The sequence below is a fragment of the Pistacia vera genome, unplaced genomic scaffold (assembly GCF_008641045.1).
Source record: "Pistacia vera cultivar Batoury unplaced genomic scaffold, PisVer_v2 Contig374, whole genome shotgun sequence".
Taxonomy (NCBI): domain Eukaryota; kingdom Viridiplantae; phylum Streptophyta; class Magnoliopsida; order Sapindales; family Anacardiaceae; genus Pistacia; species Pistacia vera.
The window spans coordinates 1,357,795-1,379,588 of NW_022196195.1; the positions used below are offsets into that span (position 1 = coordinate 1,357,795).

General features: G+C 34.3%; 3 protein-coding genes and 1 pseudogene across 3 annotated transcripts; all 4 read right to left on the reverse strand.

The window, feature by feature from the left end:
- Positions 1–1,780: 1,780 nt before the first annotated feature.
- On the reverse strand, positions 1,781–4,108 carry LOC116140610 (ankyrin repeat-containing protein NPR4-like). The gene is made up of 4 exons (XM_031426220.1): positions 3,955–4,108; positions 3,441–3,593; positions 2,514–2,938; positions 1,781–2,431 (listed from the first exon to the last, which is right to left on the reverse strand). The coding sequence occupies exons 2-4, from the start codon at positions 3,535–3,537 to the stop codon at positions 1,781–1,783; spliced, it is 1,173 nt and encodes a 390-aa protein (XP_031282080.1). The 5' UTR covers positions 3,538–3,593; positions 3,955–4,108.
- On the reverse strand, positions 3,933–4,803 carry LOC116140611. Its single transcript, XM_031426221.1, has 2 exons — positions 4,296–4,803; positions 3,933–4,093 (listed from the first exon to the last, which is right to left on the reverse strand). The coding sequence occupies exons 1-2, from the start codon at positions 4,801–4,803 to the stop codon at positions 3,933–3,935; spliced, it is 669 nt and encodes a 222-aa protein (XP_031282081.1).
- Positions 4,804–8,479: 3,676 nt separating this feature from the next.
- LOC116140612 (ankyrin repeat-containing protein NPR4-like) lies at positions 8,480–12,256 on the reverse strand. The gene is made up of 6 exons (XM_031426223.1): positions 12,166–12,256; positions 10,861–11,040; positions 10,556–10,774; positions 10,255–10,349; positions 9,148–9,285; positions 8,480–9,061 (listed from the first exon to the last, which is right to left on the reverse strand). Exons 1-6 carry the CDS (start codon positions 12,254–12,256, stop codon positions 8,480–8,482), a joined length of 1,305 nt encoding a protein of 434 aa, XP_031282083.1.
- Positions 12,257–13,301: 1,045 nt separating this feature from the next.
- The window catches only part of LOC116140613, a 29,157-nt pseudogene continuing 20,664 nt past the window's right edge, over positions 13,302–21,794 (reverse strand).

The following is a 21,794-nucleotide window of genomic DNA, read 5'->3' on the forward strand; positions in this document are numbered from 1 at the left end:
GATCGCTGGAGACGCACCCAAAAACCCTATTAAAACCTTAGAACATTCAATGTGGAGACGATAATGGCCATCATTTGACGCGAAAGTTAGAAAAACGGATAAAAAAAGGGAGAAGAAGCCTTACCGAAACAAGAGGAGTGCAAGAACTCGTCGGAAAGAGCATCGTGACAATGATGAAATAATAGTGGAATGCACAAGAATGCCAAAAAACTTTCATGATTTGAATGAATATTCTGACGACTTCACCAGCTTTTATAGTGGTTTGCATGGGAGACGAAAGGGCAGGGTTCAATTGTAGCTATTGATCTACGGTGAATCTCAACCCTTCATTCATTGGGCAATCTCAGCCCTTAGACGTGACCATGTGTCGACCATCCCCGAGGAGCGACAACCCGTCAAACTATTACACTAGTAACCATAGCTGCACGTTGCCTTGACTTTGCACGTGGACAGTTGTAGTTGCCCACGTGTGACGAAACGTGACTGACAAAGGCAGCTGCATTTAATGCGACATGACTACACAGAAATTACATAATTGCCCTAACTTTTCATATTCTGAATTTGTCAGGTATCGCGGGAAATGAAAATCCAAGTGTGAAATACGTTGACTAGGTATGAGGTTGACCCTTAGAGCTCGACCGAACTTGCATCCGGTGATCCACTGACGATGCTGAGCTTGATCTCAAATCAAGCATTAATCTTCGAAGCCCGAAATGAGCATCAAACACTATAGGGCAGATGTTATGTGTGATTTTCCCACCAAGCTTGGGCCACCACGAGGATGTAGCTGGACTCGGGATCAATCCGACTCTACTGGTTGTCTGACTCAGCATAAGCTCATCGACATATAGCTCGACCCAGCACAAGCTAGTCACAAACAACCCGAATGATCATTCAATCAATTTCCAGATAACTTCAGATCCTAGATATTGCGGGAATGACTAGATCAACATCAATCTCTGCACAATCACAACGCCCAATCACGAGAATATCATAATTGTAGTTCAGATCAATTGTAATTCCTTTATTTTCACTCTTTCCCTTGTATAAACCTTCTATATAAACCCCCTCAAATGATGAAAATGTGTTACAAAATTTTGATAGAATTCTTATTGTACGCTCTCACAGCAAATACAAGAATAGGGGACGTATGCTCAAGAGTTTACCTCACTGAACCACTTTAAAAATCACTTTGCCATTTGTTTTATTGCATTTATAATTCACCCATTACTGATTATCCGTAATCATGCACACATCAATTTTGATTCCGCCAAAGTCGATCAGATCACTCAAGTTGGTGCAGATTTCTTTATCAGCAATTTTTATATAAATTTTATTTCATTTGATTTAAAATGCCACTTTTATATCTAGTTATAGAATTAAAATTTTCATCAAAATATTCTATTGTATTTTTTTTTTTTTTTTTTCAAAAGGACTAATAAAGGTATATTATTAGTAGCATTCATCGCAAGAACAACCACTCTTATTTGTAAGATATAGTTCTAATCCTACCAAAATAATATTCTATTGGATAAATGGCCACAAAGATGAGTGTTAAACATTGGTTATAAGGAATTAACACTCATACTTTTTTACGAAATAAGTTCATGCTACAATGATTACTTCAGTTAAAAAAAGAAAAAAAAAAAAGACCGAAAATGATTATTTCATCTTGTAAATTCATGCTAAAATAAATAATTATTAGTAAAACAATGAGTGACTCGTTTATTGTATTACAACGATATAAATAAGTGAATAATGAAAGCTAAAACATAAATACTCATATTTTAAAAAATGCTGCTATGATTTTTTGTGATATTGTGAGTTGTTTCTCTTCTTTTAAAAAACTCTCACCAGGTATATGAGTAATATGCATTACATCTCCAAAGCGAGTCCAAATTTTGTCGAAGAACTTGTAGATAGTGAAAGAAGCCATTACCGTCACAAGAATAGGAATCCAAAATATCCCATCTTTGAAGACAATAAACATAGTTGCACAAAATGCTACCACCATTGCTTCTACTGAGAAAAGAAGTAAGGTTAATGCCCAAGCCAAATCAAAAGGCACCCGCCAAAGGAAATCTATTTCTTCACATCGGGAAGAGATAACGGTTATGAGCATTAGTATGGAGAAACAAGACAATAGTAATGCTATAGTATCTGATATTGCAAATACTATGAAGGAAGCTCTTCGAACAAAATGTGGAGTCCCTGTTTCTCCATTAGAGCCACCTGGTATTGTGAAAGCTGCAGCGAAAACCACGGTGGCAATAAGTATTGCCCCCATGATGTTTGCATTTGCAATGTCCTTGGTCCATTTCTCAGCTTCCTTTCTTAACTTTCTGTGTTGTTTAGTGAATATTGCTTTAGCAGTTTCCCCTTTTTTATTTTTAGCTTCAGCATCCACTGGATGCAAAATTCTCTTCACTCTCTACAATATTACGATTTATCAATCAATCAAGGGAAAGAAATATTATTTTTCAAAAGAAAGAAGGGCGTTAATTAATATTCACCTCGAACCACCGCATCTCGATAGACATTTTAAAAAGTGTTGCAGTTGATTCAGCACCGGGTGTATCTTGCTCTGGCAACTTTGCAGCCAAATGCAAGATGTTGTTCCCTTTCTTATCTGTTTTCTTAACTACCAAATTTTTCAACGGACCTATGGTGTAAATAATTTTGAAAATGTTATAGTGACGATACATAACAGCATAATGAAATATGGTGTAATTATTTTTGTCAACTTCAAACATCAGATCAGGATATTCGTGGAAAATTATGTTTAGAAACCGAAGGTTTCCTTGTTTTGCAGCCTCGAATATTAGTGACCAAGGTTTTCTAATAATTTTCAAAATCTGGGAGTCATCCAAACGCATAACTTCTTTCCAAAGGCATTCAACTAGTTCAAAAGCTGAATCGAGAATCTCTTCACCTCTAACTAAAACAGCAAAAGTTTAGTTAAGCCAACATTAGTTCTAAACAGAAAAGTTGAGGATCATGTAATTAATTATCACATAAACAATTATATTAGTTCTAAACTGATAAAAGAATAGAAGAAAGGTTACCCAAAAGACAACAAAAATAATTATATTTATACTATAATTCCTAAATAAAATCCAAACTTTTCATCCCAATGTCAGTTACTGCATCAACTTTTTATTTACATATCAAGAATTATTTATTTTATTAACTCTTTAATACAAGAAGTAGCCTTTGTTAACTAGAATTTGACTTTAGATTTTTAGTCTAAATTTTAAATTGCAAACGGGAATTTTCATTTTCACATATTATTAAGGGTGATTCTAGCAGTGCACCCCAAAAATATCTTAATTTTCACTATTTCAATATCGTATTTGATAAAATTAAATAAAAACCTCGTCATCACACCACGAACAAAGTTAAATAAATTAAGAAAGACAAACAATTAAACAAATACCCACAATTGACTTTCCATTTGGCCTTCTTAGTCCGATCAGTCCAGCACATCTTATTCCTTCTCTGTTGCTCCCTGTCATTTAGCCGATCCCTAAAGCTCATCGGCTCATTCTTCTTCCCCAACACTGAATTTATCACCTTTCTTTTCACTTCATTATCTGCTTTGAATCAACATGAAAGCACCTTTGTTCTTACATACAATTGCTTTTGATAATTTACATAATAATAATAATAATAATAATAATAATAAAGTTTTGTATAGGCAAAAGAGTATAGGTTTCTCATCTTACTAAATAATAATAATAAAATTTCATAAATTATGGCTTTAGAAGGACAAATTCAAAAAATGTTAAGTAAATAACAAATATTATCTTAACAACTAAAAAATTCAAACTAACCATTTCAATTAAAAAATTCTTTAAATATTAATTTAAATGTTATTATATAATTTTGTGATTAACACAAAGAAAAAAAAAACATTGATCAAGGCGAAGATGTTAATGATTAGAGAGAACTAACATAAGTAGATCGTTGATTTCCCGCAAAGTCTTACTCAAGCTCAAATCGACAGTAAGTCTCGGTACATGTAATCGTGCCAAGTGGTGCAATACTGTCTCCCCATGTTCACCATGTATATGAGCTGTTTGTGGGTGCCTCTCTACCAAATCCAACGCAACATTTATGAAAAACAACAATCAACATCATAAATAATATAAAGTGATTCTTTTGGTAATTAGATTTGCCTAATCATTTGTCTATTAGAGGTAAAATACAATGCTCTTTAGAAAATTGATCTTGAAGTATGACTTAGGTTTTTGAAAGTCATCCAAATAGCCCAAATATAAATAATAAAAACTTACCATACAAACCATGGGGTATCAGATCGACAACCAATTTGAAGCGATCATTATCATCTAATAACTCATCTCCAGTGGCTTCATAAAAGTATTCTACCATCTCTTTGTTTCCCATCACAGCTGCTTGGAGAAGTGGTAAAATGTAATTATCACCTCGGTTCTTTAAGACGTCTTCATTCTTCTCCATCATGTCTTTCTCACGGTTCTTTACCAAGTCTTCATTCTTCTCTTTCAAAGCTTTGACGATGTCAACCTCCCCGGATGAAACAGCAAGAAAAAAGGCCGTGTTGCCAGCATTATTTTTTATGGATAAGTCATCTTTGTTCATATGCTCAAGCAACTTTTTCACAAAACCAGTGCGCCTTGCTGCAGCTGCAATGTGTAGAGCTGTGTCTCCTTCCTTTGATAGCTTAGCTGTTATATTAATTTCATGTTTCATGTCAATTCCTTGAAATCTGTCCCAATCACCTTTCAGTGTAGCCCGGTACGGTTCGAAGCGTTTATTCCTCATTCCAATTTCTGTCAAGTTGAAAATATACTAAGTTTATGCTTAATATTTTGTTAAGGATACGCATGCTTCTTGACGTGCAGTAGTCTATTTGGGTGTAACTGTAACCCTGAATAACCTATCAAAATTATATTAGATTAATTCTAATGAAATACAAAGCTTCATTTACTTGAGAAAAAGAGGCCGCCGATACATAAATTTATCCAAGATAAAAATAATAATAATAATAAAGTAGATCTATTGTGGAAGATTAAATTTGTTTTTCCTTGAAATTCCCACATAGTTACATTGAGATCTAATTGTCCTTCGAAATATCCACATTACACTCTAAGGATTTAAATTAAAAGAAAAAAATTAGAGTTGGCAAAATTTTGAGATAAATCTTATGTTCATATATAGTAGTGTAGGATATTATTCCGATAAAAATAATGCATTTTAAAAATATAAAATAAAATAATAAACAATCTACAGGATACAGGATACAGGATACCATCAAATCTTACCGCCATGAGGAGGGGATGTGACAAGCTCAATCCCATTTTCATGTAGCAAATAGTTTTCCTCTATGTCAATCCTCTCTTCATGAGTAGACATTTTCCCAGTAAACCCTGCAAGGAGTTTAAAATATATTTAGATCTAAGTCTAATTTAAATTATAAGCCTACATATTTTCAGTTGAAAAGAGACTTTCAAATTACATTGAAGAAGTGGTTTTGAAAGCTTACCTCTTTTGGAGTATGGCTTGCTATGTATCTTCAGCTTTTAAAAGAAAAAATCGGATGAAAAGCCTAGATAGTTCAGCGAAAGACTGAGGTAACTAGCTTATATATATACACTTCCAAAGACAAGGTGATTATGTTTAAAAATTTTCTCTGGTGGCATGTATTGACCAATTACTCAACTGAAAATTGGTAGACATTTTTTAATATTGATTGTACAACTCATTTCAAGATATAACACAATTAAATATTATAAGATAGTAATTTAACTAATAATTGTGTTCAGTAATGTTCACATTGAATCAAAGGGCAACTTTTCACTGGATAATATTTAAATTTCTTGAAGGAGTTCTTTCAATGTTGGGATTTTAAAACCAATCCTTAACAGCCAGGTGTATGGTAGCAATATTAATTAAGAAAACTCATATTTACTAATGTTCAATTTTTTCTAATATGAATCAAAAATTTTCAATAAAATTTCTGTAGATAAATCCCTAGCTTAGCAAGAGAAACCAAATTTATAAAGTACTCTATAGAAACGATGTTACATGAAATTCAGAGAATTTAAATAGAATACCCAGTGACGGAGCCAATTAAGAAATAGGAAGGGAACAATTATTTGAGGGTTTTCAAAAAGATAGAAAAGACACCAGAATAAATATTTATTTATAGAGGTTAATATATAGATGGGTTTATGTATTATTATTTTGCTTGCATGATTCAAATGACCACTAAAGAAACAATAAATATAGACAACCATAATAATATATATATTTTTATTTCATTTAGCAAGGTAAAAAGAGACAACTCACTTCAGTATTGGCTAGAACAAATATATAGAATTAATATGTCGACTTTCCCAGCATGATGTTGTTGATTAATGATAAGATAAGTGTTGTTACATAGATTAAATTATAAGTTAATTAATATTAAAACATAGTATGAATTAATTATAGAACAATAAATCATGTGGAGTTTTTGTTACAAACGAGGATTCCGATCCCCCGATCCTTGGAAATTATCGAGATTTGAGTACTTATAAAAAAATTCCTTGAAGATCATCTAAAGATAATGTGAATTTCAGTTGGGAGAACGACCGTTTCCCTACCAAGGTTTGGAAAACAACACTTTTCCATCCTTTGATGTTCAAAATGACATTTTCCCACTCTTGTAAGGCTCTGTTATGTTTTGGTTAATATTTGATTAAAAAAACAAAAATATTCTTAAATATTTAACTTTATAAATTTTTTATTATTTTTTAATTAACCAAAAAGTCAAATAATAAAAAGTCAAAAAAGAAAAAATAGTTAACCCTAACTAAAAAATTAAGAGTAATGCTATAAAATTATTTAAAGTTAAATGATCTTAATATTTATTTATAATGTCATCAATATCTCACCACTATTATTCAATAATCTATTAAATTTATAATATTTTTCATAATATAATGTTTTTCATTTTTACTAATTAACATAGGAAATCAATATTTCTAAATAATTAAATAAACAAAAGGAAAAAATAGTATTTTTACATTCGAATTAATAAATAATCAAGTAAAGATTTTAACTTCACTAAAATTTAATTTATAATAAATTAATTAAGAATAAACTATTTAAGAGTATTTTTGTCTTTTTAATTAAATATTAACAGAAAACACTTACAACATCTAATGAAGGGATGGAAAATGATATTTTGAAACCTGAGGGATGGGAAAGTGTGCTTCGCCAAACCATAGGTGGCAAAATGTCGTTCTCCCATTTCAGTGTGATACAATTTAAAAGGTACGAGACAGTTGACTTGTCAAAATGCCATGTGCTTTACCATATATTGTCACATGGCATTCAACAACAAATAATTAATAAAATAAACAAGGATTAAATAATTAATAATTATAGTATAAAATAAGTGTTATTATATAAGATTATAAGTCGGTGTAAAGCACGTAGTATGAACTATTGAATGCCGTTTTGTCAGCTCTATTGACTTGTTTGCAAATGACAATTAGATAAGTAATCACATGGAGTTCTTGTCTTCTTTAAATATTATAGTAAACAATTTATGCTAATTCACAGTTTAAATTTATCGATATAAATAATGCATGTAACATGTATAATAATCTTTTATCAATAATACGATGAATCATACAATTAATTAATACACTGAACATCACCAATTTTACAAATACAAATTTGAATTTATGAATGGTGAGATGGATGTTATGTGCTTATTACATGGCAATTTCTTGTTCTCTCTCAATATATGTATTGACAGAGGCTCACGTCAGAGAGTTATATGTTACCCTAATGATCTTTTCAATCAATATGTTAAAAATTAAAACCTCAAGCTGGTCTTATATTTATAATAATTGTTTTAGAATTTGAGTCAACAATATCTTGTTCTTCGGTCACAGAACAAAGATGGCGGACCATTAGATTCTCTGTGGCCTAACATAAGGGGTTGCTTCCACTTTGCTTCAACTCGATGGCAACTTTTTGTTCTTGTTAACCTTTTTGATCCCAGAGAGCTGTGTTCCTCTCCATACTTCATCTTATTAACCTTTTTTAAGTTTGAAGCAACATCTTTATGTATTAGAAAGTACTTTAAATAGGCTAAATACAAATTTTTGAAAATTTATTTTTAATAATATTGTATACTACAAGGGATATTAAGGTAATATAGTAATTGATAAGATTTATTCACTGCCACTTTTAGTTATAGAATTAAAAAGTCAATCATAATATTCTATCGTATTTATTAAATTTTTTTTTTTAAGGAAAACCAAATAAAGGTAACATAGTAGAACCATTCATCATAAGATCAACAATCAATCTAATTAGTAAGACATGGTTCTAATAAGACAGAATATAAAGCACCACAATTGGGTAATTTATTTGTGATTTAATAAAACAATGAGTGACTCATTTGTTATATTACATTGATGTAAAATAAGTAAATAATGTGTCACCTGTTTTCATAGACATCATGCATCACTTCTCCATAGATAGTCCAAGTTGTACTCTCGTAGTTGACAATTGCGAAAATAGCCATTACCGTAACAAGAATAGGTGTCCATAGCAACCCTTCTTTGAAGACAATGAACATAGTTGCACAAAACGCTACAATCAATGCTTTTACGGACAATAGAAGCCAGTGTAATCCCAAAGCCAAACTATAACGCACCCCAAAAAGGAAATCTGCTTCTTCACATCGGGAAGAGATAACAGCTAAGAACACTATTATGGAGAAAGAGGACAATAGCAACGCTATAGTATCTGATATTGTAAAAACTATGAAGGAAGCTTTTTGAACAAAATGTGGAGTCCCTGTACTTTCATTGGTGCCACCTGGTAATGTGAAAAGTGCAGCGAAAACCACGGTGGCAATAAGTGTTGACCCCATAATGCATGCAGTTGCAATCTTCTTGGTATATTTATCAGCTTTATTCCTCAGCTCTTCATGCTGTTCAGTAAATAAAGCTCTAGGAGTTTTCCCATCTTTATTTTTAGCTTCAGCATACATTGGATGCGAAATTCTCTTCACTGCCTACAGTAGTTACAAAACATTTATCAATCAAGGCAAAAATATTTTTTTTTTTTCCAAACAAAGGACGGGGTTAAATTAACATTCACCTCGAACCAGCACTTGTCATCTTGCATTTGAATATGTAATGCAGACGATTCAATATCAGGTATATCTACTAGTGGAAACTTTGCAGCCAAATGCAAGATATTGTTCCCTTCTTTATCTGTGTCCTGAACTACCAAATCCTTAAATCAACCGATGTCATAAATGAAGTTGAAAATGTTAAGGCGACGATACATAACAGCAAAATGAAGTATGGTGTAATGATTTTCGTCAACTTCAAACATTAGATCAGGATATGTGCAGAAAATTATTTTTAGAAACCAAAGGTTTCCTTGTTTTGCAGCCTCGAATATTAGAGACCAAGGTTTTCTAAAAATTTCCAAAATTTGGGAGTCATCCAAAAGCATAACTTGTTTCCAAAGACGTTCGACTAGTTCAAAAGCTGAATCGGGAATCTCTTGACCGGTATTTGAAACAAGAAGTTTAGTTAAGCCAACATTAGTTTACGGAAAAATTGAGGATGAGGAAAATATTAGAGAAGTGATTAATTAATCCTAAACCCAAAAAAAGAAGAGAGGATTATGGCACATTTCAAATAAAAGATTATCCAAGAGTAATTAAATACCCATTTAATTAATATATAAGATAAAATAGGAACTTGATTTATCTTCTTAATGACGCACTAAAAATGCTCATAGACAATAATTAACTTTTGTTAACTGAAATTAACTCTATGTTTTACGTTACACATGAGAATTTTCATTTGTATCACAAATACCCACAAAGCAGTTGACAATCCGTCTCATTAATCCGATACACCCAGCCTCGCCTTAGCTTTCTATCATTCATCAGTTCATCCCTCTCATTCATTCGATCCCTCAAGCTCAGCTCATTCCTCTCCTTCACCCGCTGCCTCCCAAACATTGAAGGACATCTCTTTATCACGTCTCTTTTTACTTCATTATATACTCTAAAACAAAATGAAATTAAGCACCCTTTTTTCTTACAATTATATATTAATATTATGATTAAAAAACAAAAACTAATTAAAGCAATCTGAAAGTGCTAATAATTAGAGAAAACTAACACATGTAGATGGCTGAATCTTTGCAAAATCCAATGGAGTTAAAATCTAAAATACGTGTCAATACAGGCATTCGTGCCAAGAGATGCAATGCTGTCTCCTTATTTTTACCACGTGCAAGAGCTATCTGTGGATGCCTCTCCACCAAATCCAATGCAACATCTAGGAAAACAATGATCAGCATCATAAATTATATAATTAATATATGATTAATTGAGGGGTTGTTAAGTTGAATATGTATTAAGTTGTTTACCCCAAGGGCTTAACCGGGTGGTTTAAGTTGACCAACCATGTTCGATTCGTAGGATTAGAGTATGACTTAAGTTTTAATTAGCTAGCCCGAATATAAATATTAAAACTAAACTTACCATACAAACCATGGTTTATTAGATTGACGAGCAAGTGGAAGCGATCATTATTATCTAATAACTCATCTCCAGTGACTTCGTAAAGATATTCTACCATCTCTTTGTCTCCCTCTAGAGCTACCTTGTGAAGCGGTAACATATCATTGTCTCCTCTAATCTTTACTATGTCTTCATTCTTCTCCATCATAGCCTTGACAATTTCAATCCTTTTGGACGCAGCTGAAAGAAAAAAGGCCGTATTGCCAGCATTATTTTTACAGCCAAATCCTCTTTATTCATTTGTTCAAGCAGCTTTTTCACAAAACCAGTGCGCCTTGCTACAGCTGCAATATGGAGAGCGATGTCCCCATCCTTTGATAGCTTAACTTGTGTATCAATATTATCTTCCTTGTAGATTCTTTTAGCAGTGTTCCAATCGCCTTCCAATGCAGCCCAACACAATTTGAAGTGCCTATTTCTTTTTTCAATTTCTGTCAAGTTGAAAACTGAACAAGTTTATGCATAAAAATTTTGTTACACACAATAAAAGGGATGCTATAGCCTATAATCAACATAATAAAAAGACTTTTTTGAGAATCCGAAAGAATTTTGCAGTGGCCGCACTGATTCTTCTTTTATCGTGGAAGAGTCCACCAATACATTCACATTAAACTCTTATGAGATTTTGATATATAAAAAGTTTATTATGTTTACTTTCTAATTCCTCTTGATAAATTTATTGAATAGACCATTATAACCTATTAAAACAATTTTTTTTCTAAAATTAAGTAAACAAAAAAAAAAAAAAAAAAAGACATTTATGAATAAATTATTATCCATATATATATATTTGGAATTACAAAGGAAATAAAAAATGCAATAAGTGACACCAATATATGTAGGTGAAGATATCACATCAGGGACGTCCTATAAAATAAATAAAATGGTCACATGGTTTGTTATCTAAGTTTTAATGAATGTCTGCATTGTACTGTAAAATTCTATCTTGTGTGCTAATATGAATCTTCTATCTTTATGTCCTTAAAGAACAAAGAGCCCTAAAGTGACATCAATTTCCCCCAAAATTTGGACCAAAAAAAAAAATGGATATTCTTTGCCTTTGATTTATGACCTTGATAACAAAAAAAAAAAAAAAGTGTTTACTATTGAGAGATTCAATTTCACACTTAATCGTCTTAAGATGAGAAAGTCTTCAATACATTTTATTGTAATACAAAAATCTAATGATTATATATATATATATGTGTGTGTGTGTGTGTGTGTGTTATATATGTGTGTGTGTGTATAAATTACTTGGATGTTATATATAATCATTGGCTAATTGTATTGCAACATTATGTATATAAGGCTTTCTTATAATACAAAGTGAATCAAGAATAAGAGGAATTTGTAAAATTAATCATCAATAAAAATTTAATATCTATATTTAACCCTCAAACTTCATAAGCACTTCATAATTACATAAAAACAAGAGAGATTAATGGAAAAAAAATTAACGCCAACTTAGGAAGTGCATATCACATTTAACCTAAGACACACTAAAGGGTATTCAGCAAATGCATCTTACTGAAAAGGAAAAATGCAGCATTAATTGCAACGTCAAATCGTACCATCCATTTTTTGATAAGGTGGAGTAATCACAATCTCAACATTTTCTTCAATTGAGGTGCTTGCTGATGCAGCAGTAGCATAATCCTTCATGATTTATTTTCTTGTTTATTCGTGGTAAACCTACAATGAACTTTATAAGTATTAGATAACGAACTTTACCGCATAATATGAACCTTGTGTTCTAATTGGATTCAAATTGGGAATGAATATTAATTAGAATAATAGTCATTCATCTCAAGTACTCAAAGATCTTATATATATATATATACCATAGTAAGAAAAATCTTAGCTTCTATAGTAAATATATATGCACATGCAGCAAACTGAAAGAACAAAAATAATGAGTCTAACTTAAGACTCTACAAATCAAACAAGAAGAAGAAGAAGTGGGTTGAAAGACTTGCCTCTTTTGGCACCATGGATACAATCTGTAACTAGTTAAGTTTATATTTAAAAAAAAAGGCCTGAAGTGAAGAGTAAGAGAAGAATTTAGGGCTCAAATGCCCTGATGAAGAGTAAGAGAAGAATATAGGACTCAAATGGCCTGAAGTGAAGCGCAAGAGAAGAATATAGGGCTCAAATGGCCGGAAGTGAAGAGTAAGAGAAGAATATATGGCCCAAATGACCTCAAGTGAAGTTTAAGAGAAGAATATATGGCTCAAGGCCTCATAAAGTGAATGAGATGCCAAATGATGATAACATTTCCTAAGAAGAAAGCAGGGATTTCTGCAATTTGCGTCTTCCTAAAGGAGAAATATTATGTCTAATTAAATTCCCACGTGGGATATATTAAAGTTGTTCTATGTTTTTTACCAAACTACTTATCAAATTCTTTCAAGTTTTGTTTGAGAAATATTTCAAGTTGTTCTATTTTAGTTTTAGCATTTATATATAGGTGTCAAACATTGGTTTCAATGAAGCAAACTTAATATGAAGTTTATAAGTTGTTTACATGATCAGAGATTTTACGTGTGAGTGATTGGGCAATTAGATAAAGAGTTGGGATTTGTTTATCATGATTTGAAAAATTAAATGAATCTTTGTTCATTACTCAGCATTTCCAATACATAACGAAAAGCTTGTTTTGCAGTGAGCTAATAGAAGTGATGATTTAAACTAGAAAAAATACTAACATTTACAAGTGACTAATCATATCAGAAAGAAGGGGGAATTGGAGTAGAGGAAACAGGGTGACAGGAACACAAGCAACAATGGCCATCGGAATAGCTATCCATGCAAATTCATCACTTAGAACAATGAAAAGAGTAGCTCCAAATGCTGCCATCATGGTTGCTATAGAGATGAAGAGAGCTGCAAGCCCTATTATCAGCCTGTTTGGTAATGAATGCAGAAAATCTTCTTCCGCATAGCGCGAGGTGAGAATGGAGAGGAACATCAATATTGAAGTGGCAGAGCAAAATAGTGCCAATGCGTCCGATATGGCAAAAACCATAAATGACCACCGTGATGTAGAAAAACAGGCTTGCCTGTAAGATTGTTATTGCCACCTGGTACAGTGAAGGCTGCCGCAAAATCACGGTTGCAATAAGTGTTGCGACAACCATACATGAAGATGCAGTGTCTTTCATCCACTTTTCCCCTTCGTGAACAAGTCTTCTATGCTCCTCCGAGAACAAAATATGAGGTGTCCTCCCCTCGGAATTTTTGGTTTCTCTATAAGACGGTTGAACAACTTTTTCAACTTCCTGCCAGATCAAAAGGAACAGTTCATCAAGATTCAGACCCATAAAGGAAATAGTTAATTGGGTTCAGGTTTTGCTTCATTTACATGTTATTTCTAAACAAAGCTAATTACAGTGAAGTGCAAGTTTTATAGTTGAAAAGTAATTATTAACCTTGAACCAATGCAACTCTCATCTAAGTTGCAGAGCTGCACCAGAATCAATTTTGAGTCTATCTGGGTGGGCGAGCTTTCCAGCCAAATGCAACATGTTATTGTTATTTTCATCTTCATAAGCCGCTATCAAATCTTTATGAGCGCCAATCTCATGAATCAGATTAAAAATGTTTTCCTGACGATGCAACACTGCAATGTGAAATATGCTTCGACTGTGGTCATCTACTTTCCAAATAAGGTCAGGATACTTCCGAATCAACACTTTTATGAATTCAACATTCCCCAACTCTGCAGCAGTAAACAACAATCTTGAAGGTTTCCGAAGTAGTTCTCCAATTTTGTAGTCATCTAGCAACAACACTTGCTCCCACAGTTGCTTCACCAATTCTAGAGCTTGAAGATGCATCAACTTTTTTGTCAAGGGTTGCCCTGAAACGTGGAACTGAATGTGCAGGACACAGTCACCTCTTTGTCCAAAATCTTTTATTTTTTAGAAGGAATAAATAAGCAGATAATGATTAATGCGCAAGAGTAATGGCAGTGAGAAATGGCCAGTAATGGAGTTAGTAACAAGAGTAAATGCACCTCTGCCAAATTCCAAGCCGACTTCCACTTACAAATGCTGAAGGCTTCCGTGCCAATACATGAAGACCCGTCTCTCTTCTTCCATCTCGAGCAACAGCTAACTCAGGATGATGCTTAATTAAGTCCAATGCCACATCTGTCAAATTAACACAACACAATCATCAATTTGCTCCTCTAGAAGTTATAAAGTTGCAACATGAAAATAGCGTAGGTAAGAGGTGGGTACCATAGAGGTCTGCATTGATGACAGCAACAAGAAGCTCAACACGATCTTCTTCTTTTAGATACTCTTCCTCAGTCACAGAATAAAGATACCAGACCATTTCTCTGTGGCCCAACAAAGCAGCCATACACAACGGTGTTGCTCCCTTACTGCCTCGAATTGATGGCAACCTTCTGTTCTTATTAACCATCACTTCTGCAATCTTTTTGATTCCGGATATGGCAGCAAAACAGAGGGCTGTGTTCCCAACCTTGTTCGGCAGTGCCAGGTCTTCAGCTTTCATAATGTTCACAAGCTCTTGGACAAATATTGTATGTCTAGCTCCAGCAGCAATGTGAAGAGCTGTTTCCTGGTTTCTTGTGATGCTAGCACATACTGCTTGTGGATTCAAAATCAAAAACTCCCTTGCAAACTCCCAATCGCCTTTAAGCGCCGCATTATGCAGAGGAACAAAAGCAGTAAAGTAATTCCTTTGTACATCACCTGCAAAAAAGAAAAAAAAAGAAAAAAAACAGCAAGACTATGAGAGCCATGCTGGAGTATTTTTATTTCTCCATCATATAATTTACATAAGTATTAATTGGAGGAAATTGAATGAAATTTGCAACAGCATACCAGTCTCTGCTGCTCGTGTGTTTGGTTCCACAGAAATAGAGGGCATTTGATTGCTTGAATCTTGAAAGGGCCAAATTGATGGATCTAAAACGACATGGTCATCAAATCCTTTAGCTTCCAGAAAGTCTACTGGGCTTTTTACAGCTTGATGATGTGGTTGAAGATGAGAATGTTGAATATCAAGAGGCAAAATTGAAGGAAGATTCATGATGGCCATGATGAAATGTTGCTGGCCCAAAAGCATCTTTCAGGCTCAAGTCATCGTCAGACAATATGCCTAAGCTTGCATCATCTTCCCCAGAAGATTTGCAAGAGGAATTTGCAACAGATTTGATCTCAGGGAAACAAGATTGAATTGAAAGTCCCCTCCCATATTGTGATGAAGGAAGGTTGTTCAATATCATTATCTTCAATGAAAAGTACTGCCTGAGAACAAGCAAAATCAGTAGTACAACAAAAAGAACAAAAGAATGTAGTGCTTTATTAGGAGTTAGGACATCACTGTTTCTGGCTCTAAGCAGCTCAATCAGATAAAAGACTTTGAACCTCCAAGCAACTACAACCAAGAACAAGATGAATTATAAATCCAAACATGTAGTGCCGTAAAATGATTGGAATGTCAAAAGCAAAAGTTGAAGCAAAGAGTAAAGTTATTTTCTTGTGTTTGAAAACTGATGGTTGCGATCCTCTTCCACCAACTTCACTAACGCTGCCTCGTTTCCTTGTGGCTCTTAGTTATTAAAATCTTAAGGAACTGACTTGACCCACGTATGCAATTGGATTGATCAATGCCTTCACACTAAACTTTATTCATATAATTGAAAAATCTGACACCGGTGCCTTCTGAGAAAGTTCAAAGCGGGATACTAAGAGATGGGACCGCTTGGCTCTTGATTCTAGTTCTGCCGTTTGCATTGACTGGAAAAGTCTCTTAAGGGGATCTTTCCATGGTCCAACCCGTTGTAGGTATGTAATTCATTGACAATTAAAGTACATAAGATCTATTAAATCTAATGTTGAATGGTAAAGCACAAAACGATGTCGTTAAACATTAATAAAGCTCCAAGATTGATTATGATCGTTGATTGCTTAATAAATCTGACGGCCAAGGTTCTTCAACAATGCAAGTATAAAAGAATATCCTTCAGTCGAATTACACAGCCTTTACACACTCTGTTTTGGCGATTGAGTTCTTCTTTGTTAGGTTTTCTGATTTCTTGTTTCTCATAGACTTGTAATCTGGTGCCATTGTTGTAATCGTGTTTGAGGGTTGTGTTTCCTTCAGGTTGTAAGGATCAGGGTTAGAATTCTCACATAGGAAAGGTTACAAGATTACAGGGTCCCAAGTTTAGTATATCAATCTAGTTGTATTTGTAACGAATCTTGATCTCTAGTGCATTGAACCCCAAGTTTACTAGAGCTTAACGTAGATGTAGTTTATCCAATTTGGGTAAGTGAACCACGATAAAAATTCTTGTCTTCTTGTTTGATTTTGCAGTTTGATTTTTGATTAATTGTATGAGATTGGGTGTTTTGAGTTTGGGAATCTTGCGAAAAACTCAACACCTAAGGATTACAATACAAAGTAAATGCCATTAATGTCTTTCAAAATACAGTTTGAATTTGAAGCAGACTGCAAAGGGTTAACCTTATTTCAAGCAAGGGCTGCTCGGCCCCCTTGACATTAGATTAAAATGTTCAGATTTGTTTATGATTTGATAAATTAACAATACTGTTCAATGAATTGTGAGTGAAACTAACCTACACTCCTGTACTCAGGGCATGATTAACTTCTGATTTACTTCCTAGTTCCCCTCCTGTACTTGCATTTCCAATAAATAATGAAGGGATGGTCGAATATATGGAATGAGTCCCGTAGTCATGGATTTCAATTTAATCAAACTATTACTTCAATGGGTTACAAGACCTGAGAGTTGCAGCATCAGATTATGGACAAATAGAAAAATTACTATAGCATAGATTCAAAATTTGTGTACTAACATTAATTGTTCAGTACACTGAGTTACTTCCTCTTCTTCGACTCCATTGCTTTCCCTTGGCAGAAAAGGGTAAGTTTGTGCGGCCGGAAAAGACAGCTACCTAAATATGTAGAACGCACCACATCAAAAAAGAGACGCCATTGTTGCTTAGTGAACAAAAGGACTGGTATAGAAGTGATTACAGTAACAAGAATAGGAACCCACAGCACTCCATCTTTGAAAACAATGAAAATAGTTGCACAAAATACTACCATCATTGCTGCTATTGATAATAAAAGTGTTGCAAGTCCAGCAACCAGCTTTTTTGGTAACTGTGAGAGGAAATCTTCTTCTGCATACCGGGAAGTTAGAATGGATAAAAAGGTTAAGATGGAGCATGCGGAAGATACCAGCGAAACTGCATCTGACATAACAAAAATTTTGAAGGAAGTTTTTTGAANAGCATACAGAAATCTTTAGGCCGGTTAACAATGACAGAAGTCATTGCAATTCATTCTAAGTAAAAGAACATAGGAGATTGATGGAACCAACCCGAATAACTCAGTTACTCATGCACTCAATCATTCATTTTAGACTAAAATCTACCAAGAACAGAATAGAGGCAGTGATTGTCTCGCTTAAAAGGGATATTTGGATTGATATTCAGTAGCTCATTACAATGAAATAAACGTAAAGGAAAATATGGCTAAAACAGTAAAAGAAAAGAACTCAGGCTGATCTTCGAGGGTCAACTCCTCCCCACAATTCCCAACAATATTCTCAATCACTATCCCCTCTGTTGGTTCTCCTTTTATTCCTTTTTTTCATCATGCTTGCTGTGTTGCTGTTCCACCTGTCAAACAAACTAATTCACGCTTCTTGTGCTGCTGCCTTACTTGTTATGCTGCTGCTCCAGCTGTCCTGTATGACTTTTCCTTCTTTGCCCCTTACGGTTATACCACTTGACTATTGGTGGTCCATCAGAGATTTACTACCTAAACAATTCGCAAGGAAAACATTTCCGAGGCAATACTTAACTATATATGTAATGATCAAGTTAAACTAGGAATTTGATTAACACTCCGAGTCACACAATAAAAATGTCCAACAATGTAACCCACCTTAACCACAACATTACCACTTCATTATGCTATAAAAGAAATCACATTATTGCATGAATGCCACATGGCCAAAATTTTGATTTGTGAAAAGTTCGGAACAAATTCTCTATTGCAATAATCAAGATAAATTAGCAGTTTGAAAATATATCATAAAAATCCTTTAGCGTCAGAACACACTTGCAAATGATTCTTTGGCAAAAGGTGCTGGTAAGTATAAGAATATATTGTGAAATTATATCAAATTCAACTTGCTAAGAAAATATTTAGTATAGCAGGTTTGCAAAAATGGTTTCTGAAACAAAAGGAAAAATTAAAACCGGAAGGTTAAAGTGCAAATTTTCATATCCGTTCGCTCTCCTAATCACAATTGTCATGTAAACATATATTTCAACCATAAAACCAAAAACAGTAACTTATATATGAAGGCATGCTGAATATGTCAAAGGTTAAAGGAGACTAACACAAATTGACACATTGTTTCCAAAATCCTTGCTGAATTTGAGAGGCACTAGGCGTTCGAGCCAAGGCAAGCAATGCTGTCTCCTCATTTCCATCACAAGCGACGGCTAACTCTGAGTGTTTCTCTAGCAAATCTAGTGCAACATCTGAGAACACAACAACCATCATTAGAGATGATATAGCATCAATTCTAAATAGTGGAAGTATGCAGTAGCTTTACATAATACTATATTAATTATGTTTCATAAAAGGAAAATTTTCAGATTTGTATTCACCAAGCCACTTGTGTTATGAAAGTGTTCTTTCATTAGTTTTGTCAAATCATATGTCTCTTGATGGGAATTCACAGTGTTCCTTAAAAGAATAATGGGACATTTGTCAAAAAATATACAAGGGAGGATATATTAATCTGACCACCATACATGGAATTTCAATCCTATATCAAAGTTTCAATCTTACATTGTAAAATTCAATTTAAAAGATATCAAGTGTACTACNGCGGCCGGAAAAGAGAGCTACTTGAATATGTAGAACGCACCACATCAAAAAAGAGACGCCATTGTTGCTTAGTGAACAAAAGGACTGGTATAGAAGTGATTACAGTAACAAGAATAGGAACCCACAGCACTCCATCTTTGAAAACAATGAAAATAGTTCCACAAAACACAACCATCATTGCTGCTATTGATAATAAAAGTGTTGCAAGTCCAGCAACCAGCTTTTTTGGTAACTGTGAGAGGAAATCTTCTTCTGCATACCGGGAAGTTAGAATGGATACAAAGGTTAAGATGGAGCATGCGGAACATACTAGCAAAACTGCATCTGATATAACAAAAATTTTGAAGGAAGTTTTTCGAACAAAATGAGGAGTCCCTGTCTCGTCTTTGGTGCCACCTGGGACAGTGAAAGCTGCTGCAAAAACCATAGTGGCAATAAGAGTTGCCACAATCATGCAATAGTTTGCAGTGTCCTTCATCCATTTCTCTCCCTTTTCCTTTAATTCTCCATGCTCCTTAGTAAATAAAGCTCTAGGAGTTTTCCCTTCGCTGTTTTTATCCTGGGCATCCAATGGATGCATAACTTTACTGACCTCCTACAAGTAGTGTTGTAAAAGATCTTATCAGTTAGCGTAACAAATATTGTTTTCTAAACAAAGGAGAACCGTAACATTCACCTTAAACCACAACAACTCTCGCTGCAGTTGCAGAGCAGCTCCTGATAAAACATTGAACCGATCTGGTGGTGCCAACATTCCAACCAAATGCAAGATATTATTCTTTTTTTTATCCTTAGAAGCAACTTATAGGAACCGACTCCAGTAACTCAATAATTTGGGCTGGGTCATGGGTCTTTCATGGGCTTGGGTATAACTCTCCTTGGAAAATCGGCTTGCCAAGGGAGGGTACCCAAGCCTTTATAACCCACATGCCCACCCTTTTCCCTTTCAATGTGAGATCCTAACATTCCACCACGCTTCCGCAACCGATGTCCACATCGGCCTCTTTCCCCCCGTCGGCCTCTTTACCCCTTGGGTGACTATGCGGATCCCCTTTTCCTCAGGCCTCCATGCCCTTTCTCGGGGTAGCAGCCCGGGCCCAAGGTCAGCCTACCACGGGTCAGCCTACCACGGGTCAGCCTGCCACGCGTGCGCTGCCACATAGGCGCAGAATCATGCTCTGATACCAATTGATAGGAACCGACTCCAGTAACTCAATAATTTGAGTTGGGTCATGGGTCTTTCATGGGTTTGGGTATAACTCTCCTTGAAAAACCGGCTTGCCAAGGGAGGGTGCCCAAGCCTTTATAACCCGTAAAAAATGAATGATGCAGATAATATCATAAGAGAAACAATAGTGTTGCATTAGTTATCATATCCATAGTATAAAAGAATCATAAAGCAAGAAGAAGACATTAGATGCATTTCATCAAATAATGCAGAATCTTAGAATTTCAGGATGTCATTACTATTTTGATGTTTTAGTATAACTTACAGTTATTTTACTGTAGTTCTACAACAACTACAGAATACATAACAATGGAAACTGTGGTGCTTTACATGTCTAAGGTATTGACAATGACCTCCCCCATCGTTTGGGAAAAGTGTCTAATAGATCCAAAAGCTTTTTAATGTAGAACGACCTCCCTTCAATTTCATTAATTAATGAAAAATTGTCATCTTAAATCATCTTAATAGCCCTCAAATTTTTCTTTACATTGTTAATAATTAATAAAAGGCCTTGAAAGGAGGACTCCTTACAATTTAACAACTTTATGGTCCAGCTAAACATTCCTCAAACCTCAGGGAGGTCATTGCAAATTACCTTAGTCTAAACTTTACCTTCTCCCCACTACACGATATTTCAATCTAGATGATAAAAAGTTTCTGACCTTCATAAACAGACTTTTTTATGAACTGCACATTTTGCACAAGCAAAATTTTAAACTTTTTTGCCCTCTTGGTAAGACTGATAAGTATCCAAAGCTATTGACAATGGCAGTCCTAAAACAACAAAAATTGAAACTTGACAAAATAAAACAAAAATATACATTAAAAAGAAGAAATGGTTTCAAAAAGCTTACCTTTTTTACGCTTAAGATGCAATCCCTAGCTCGAAATGGGAAAATGAAGAAAGAAAAGCTTCAAGTGAAAAGCAATGAGGAGAATAATGAGTCTGAAAGCTGAGAAAGAGTGAAGTAAAGTAGTGGCAGAGAAAAGAACAATGGTACACCATCACCACCTCAAACAGAAGTCTCAGCGGCTCTACTCTGTAGCAGCGCTCTCTATCTG

Bases quoted from the DNA above. Each gene is read 5' to 3' on its own strand.
- LOC116140611 (XM_031426221.1), bottom strand. From the start codon at position 4,803: ATGAGGAATAAACGCTTCGAACCGTACCGGGCTACACTGAAAGGTGAT. The intron at 4,094-4,295 runs GTAAGTTTTTAT...TGGATTTGGTAG, and splicing joins GATACCCCATGGTTTGTATG to AGAGGCACCCACAAACAGCT.
- LOC116140612 (XM_031426223.1), bottom strand. From the start codon at position 12,256: ATGAAGGATTATGCTACTGCTGCATCAGCAAGCACCTCAATTGAAGAA. The intron at 11,041-12,165 runs GTACGATTTGAC...AAACTTGTTCAG, and splicing joins ACCTTATCAAAAAATGGATG to TTTTCAACTTGACAGAAATT. The intron at 10,350-10,555 runs GTAAGTTTAGTT...TTGTTTTCCTAG, and splicing joins AATAAACCATGGTTTGTATG to ATGTTGCATTGGATTTGGTG.
- LOC116140610 (XM_031426220.1), bottom strand. From the start codon at position 3,537: ATGAGCTTTAGGGATCGGCTAAATGACAGGGAGCAACAGAGAAGGAAT. The intron at 2,939-3,440 runs GTGGGTATTTGT...TTGCTGTTTTAG, and splicing joins GGCCAAATGGAAAGTCAATT to TTAGAGGTGAAGAGATTCTC. The intron at 2,432-2,513 runs GTGAATATTAAT...GTAATATTGTAG, and splicing joins TCGAGATGCGGTGGTTCGAG to AGAGTGAAGAGAATTTTGCA.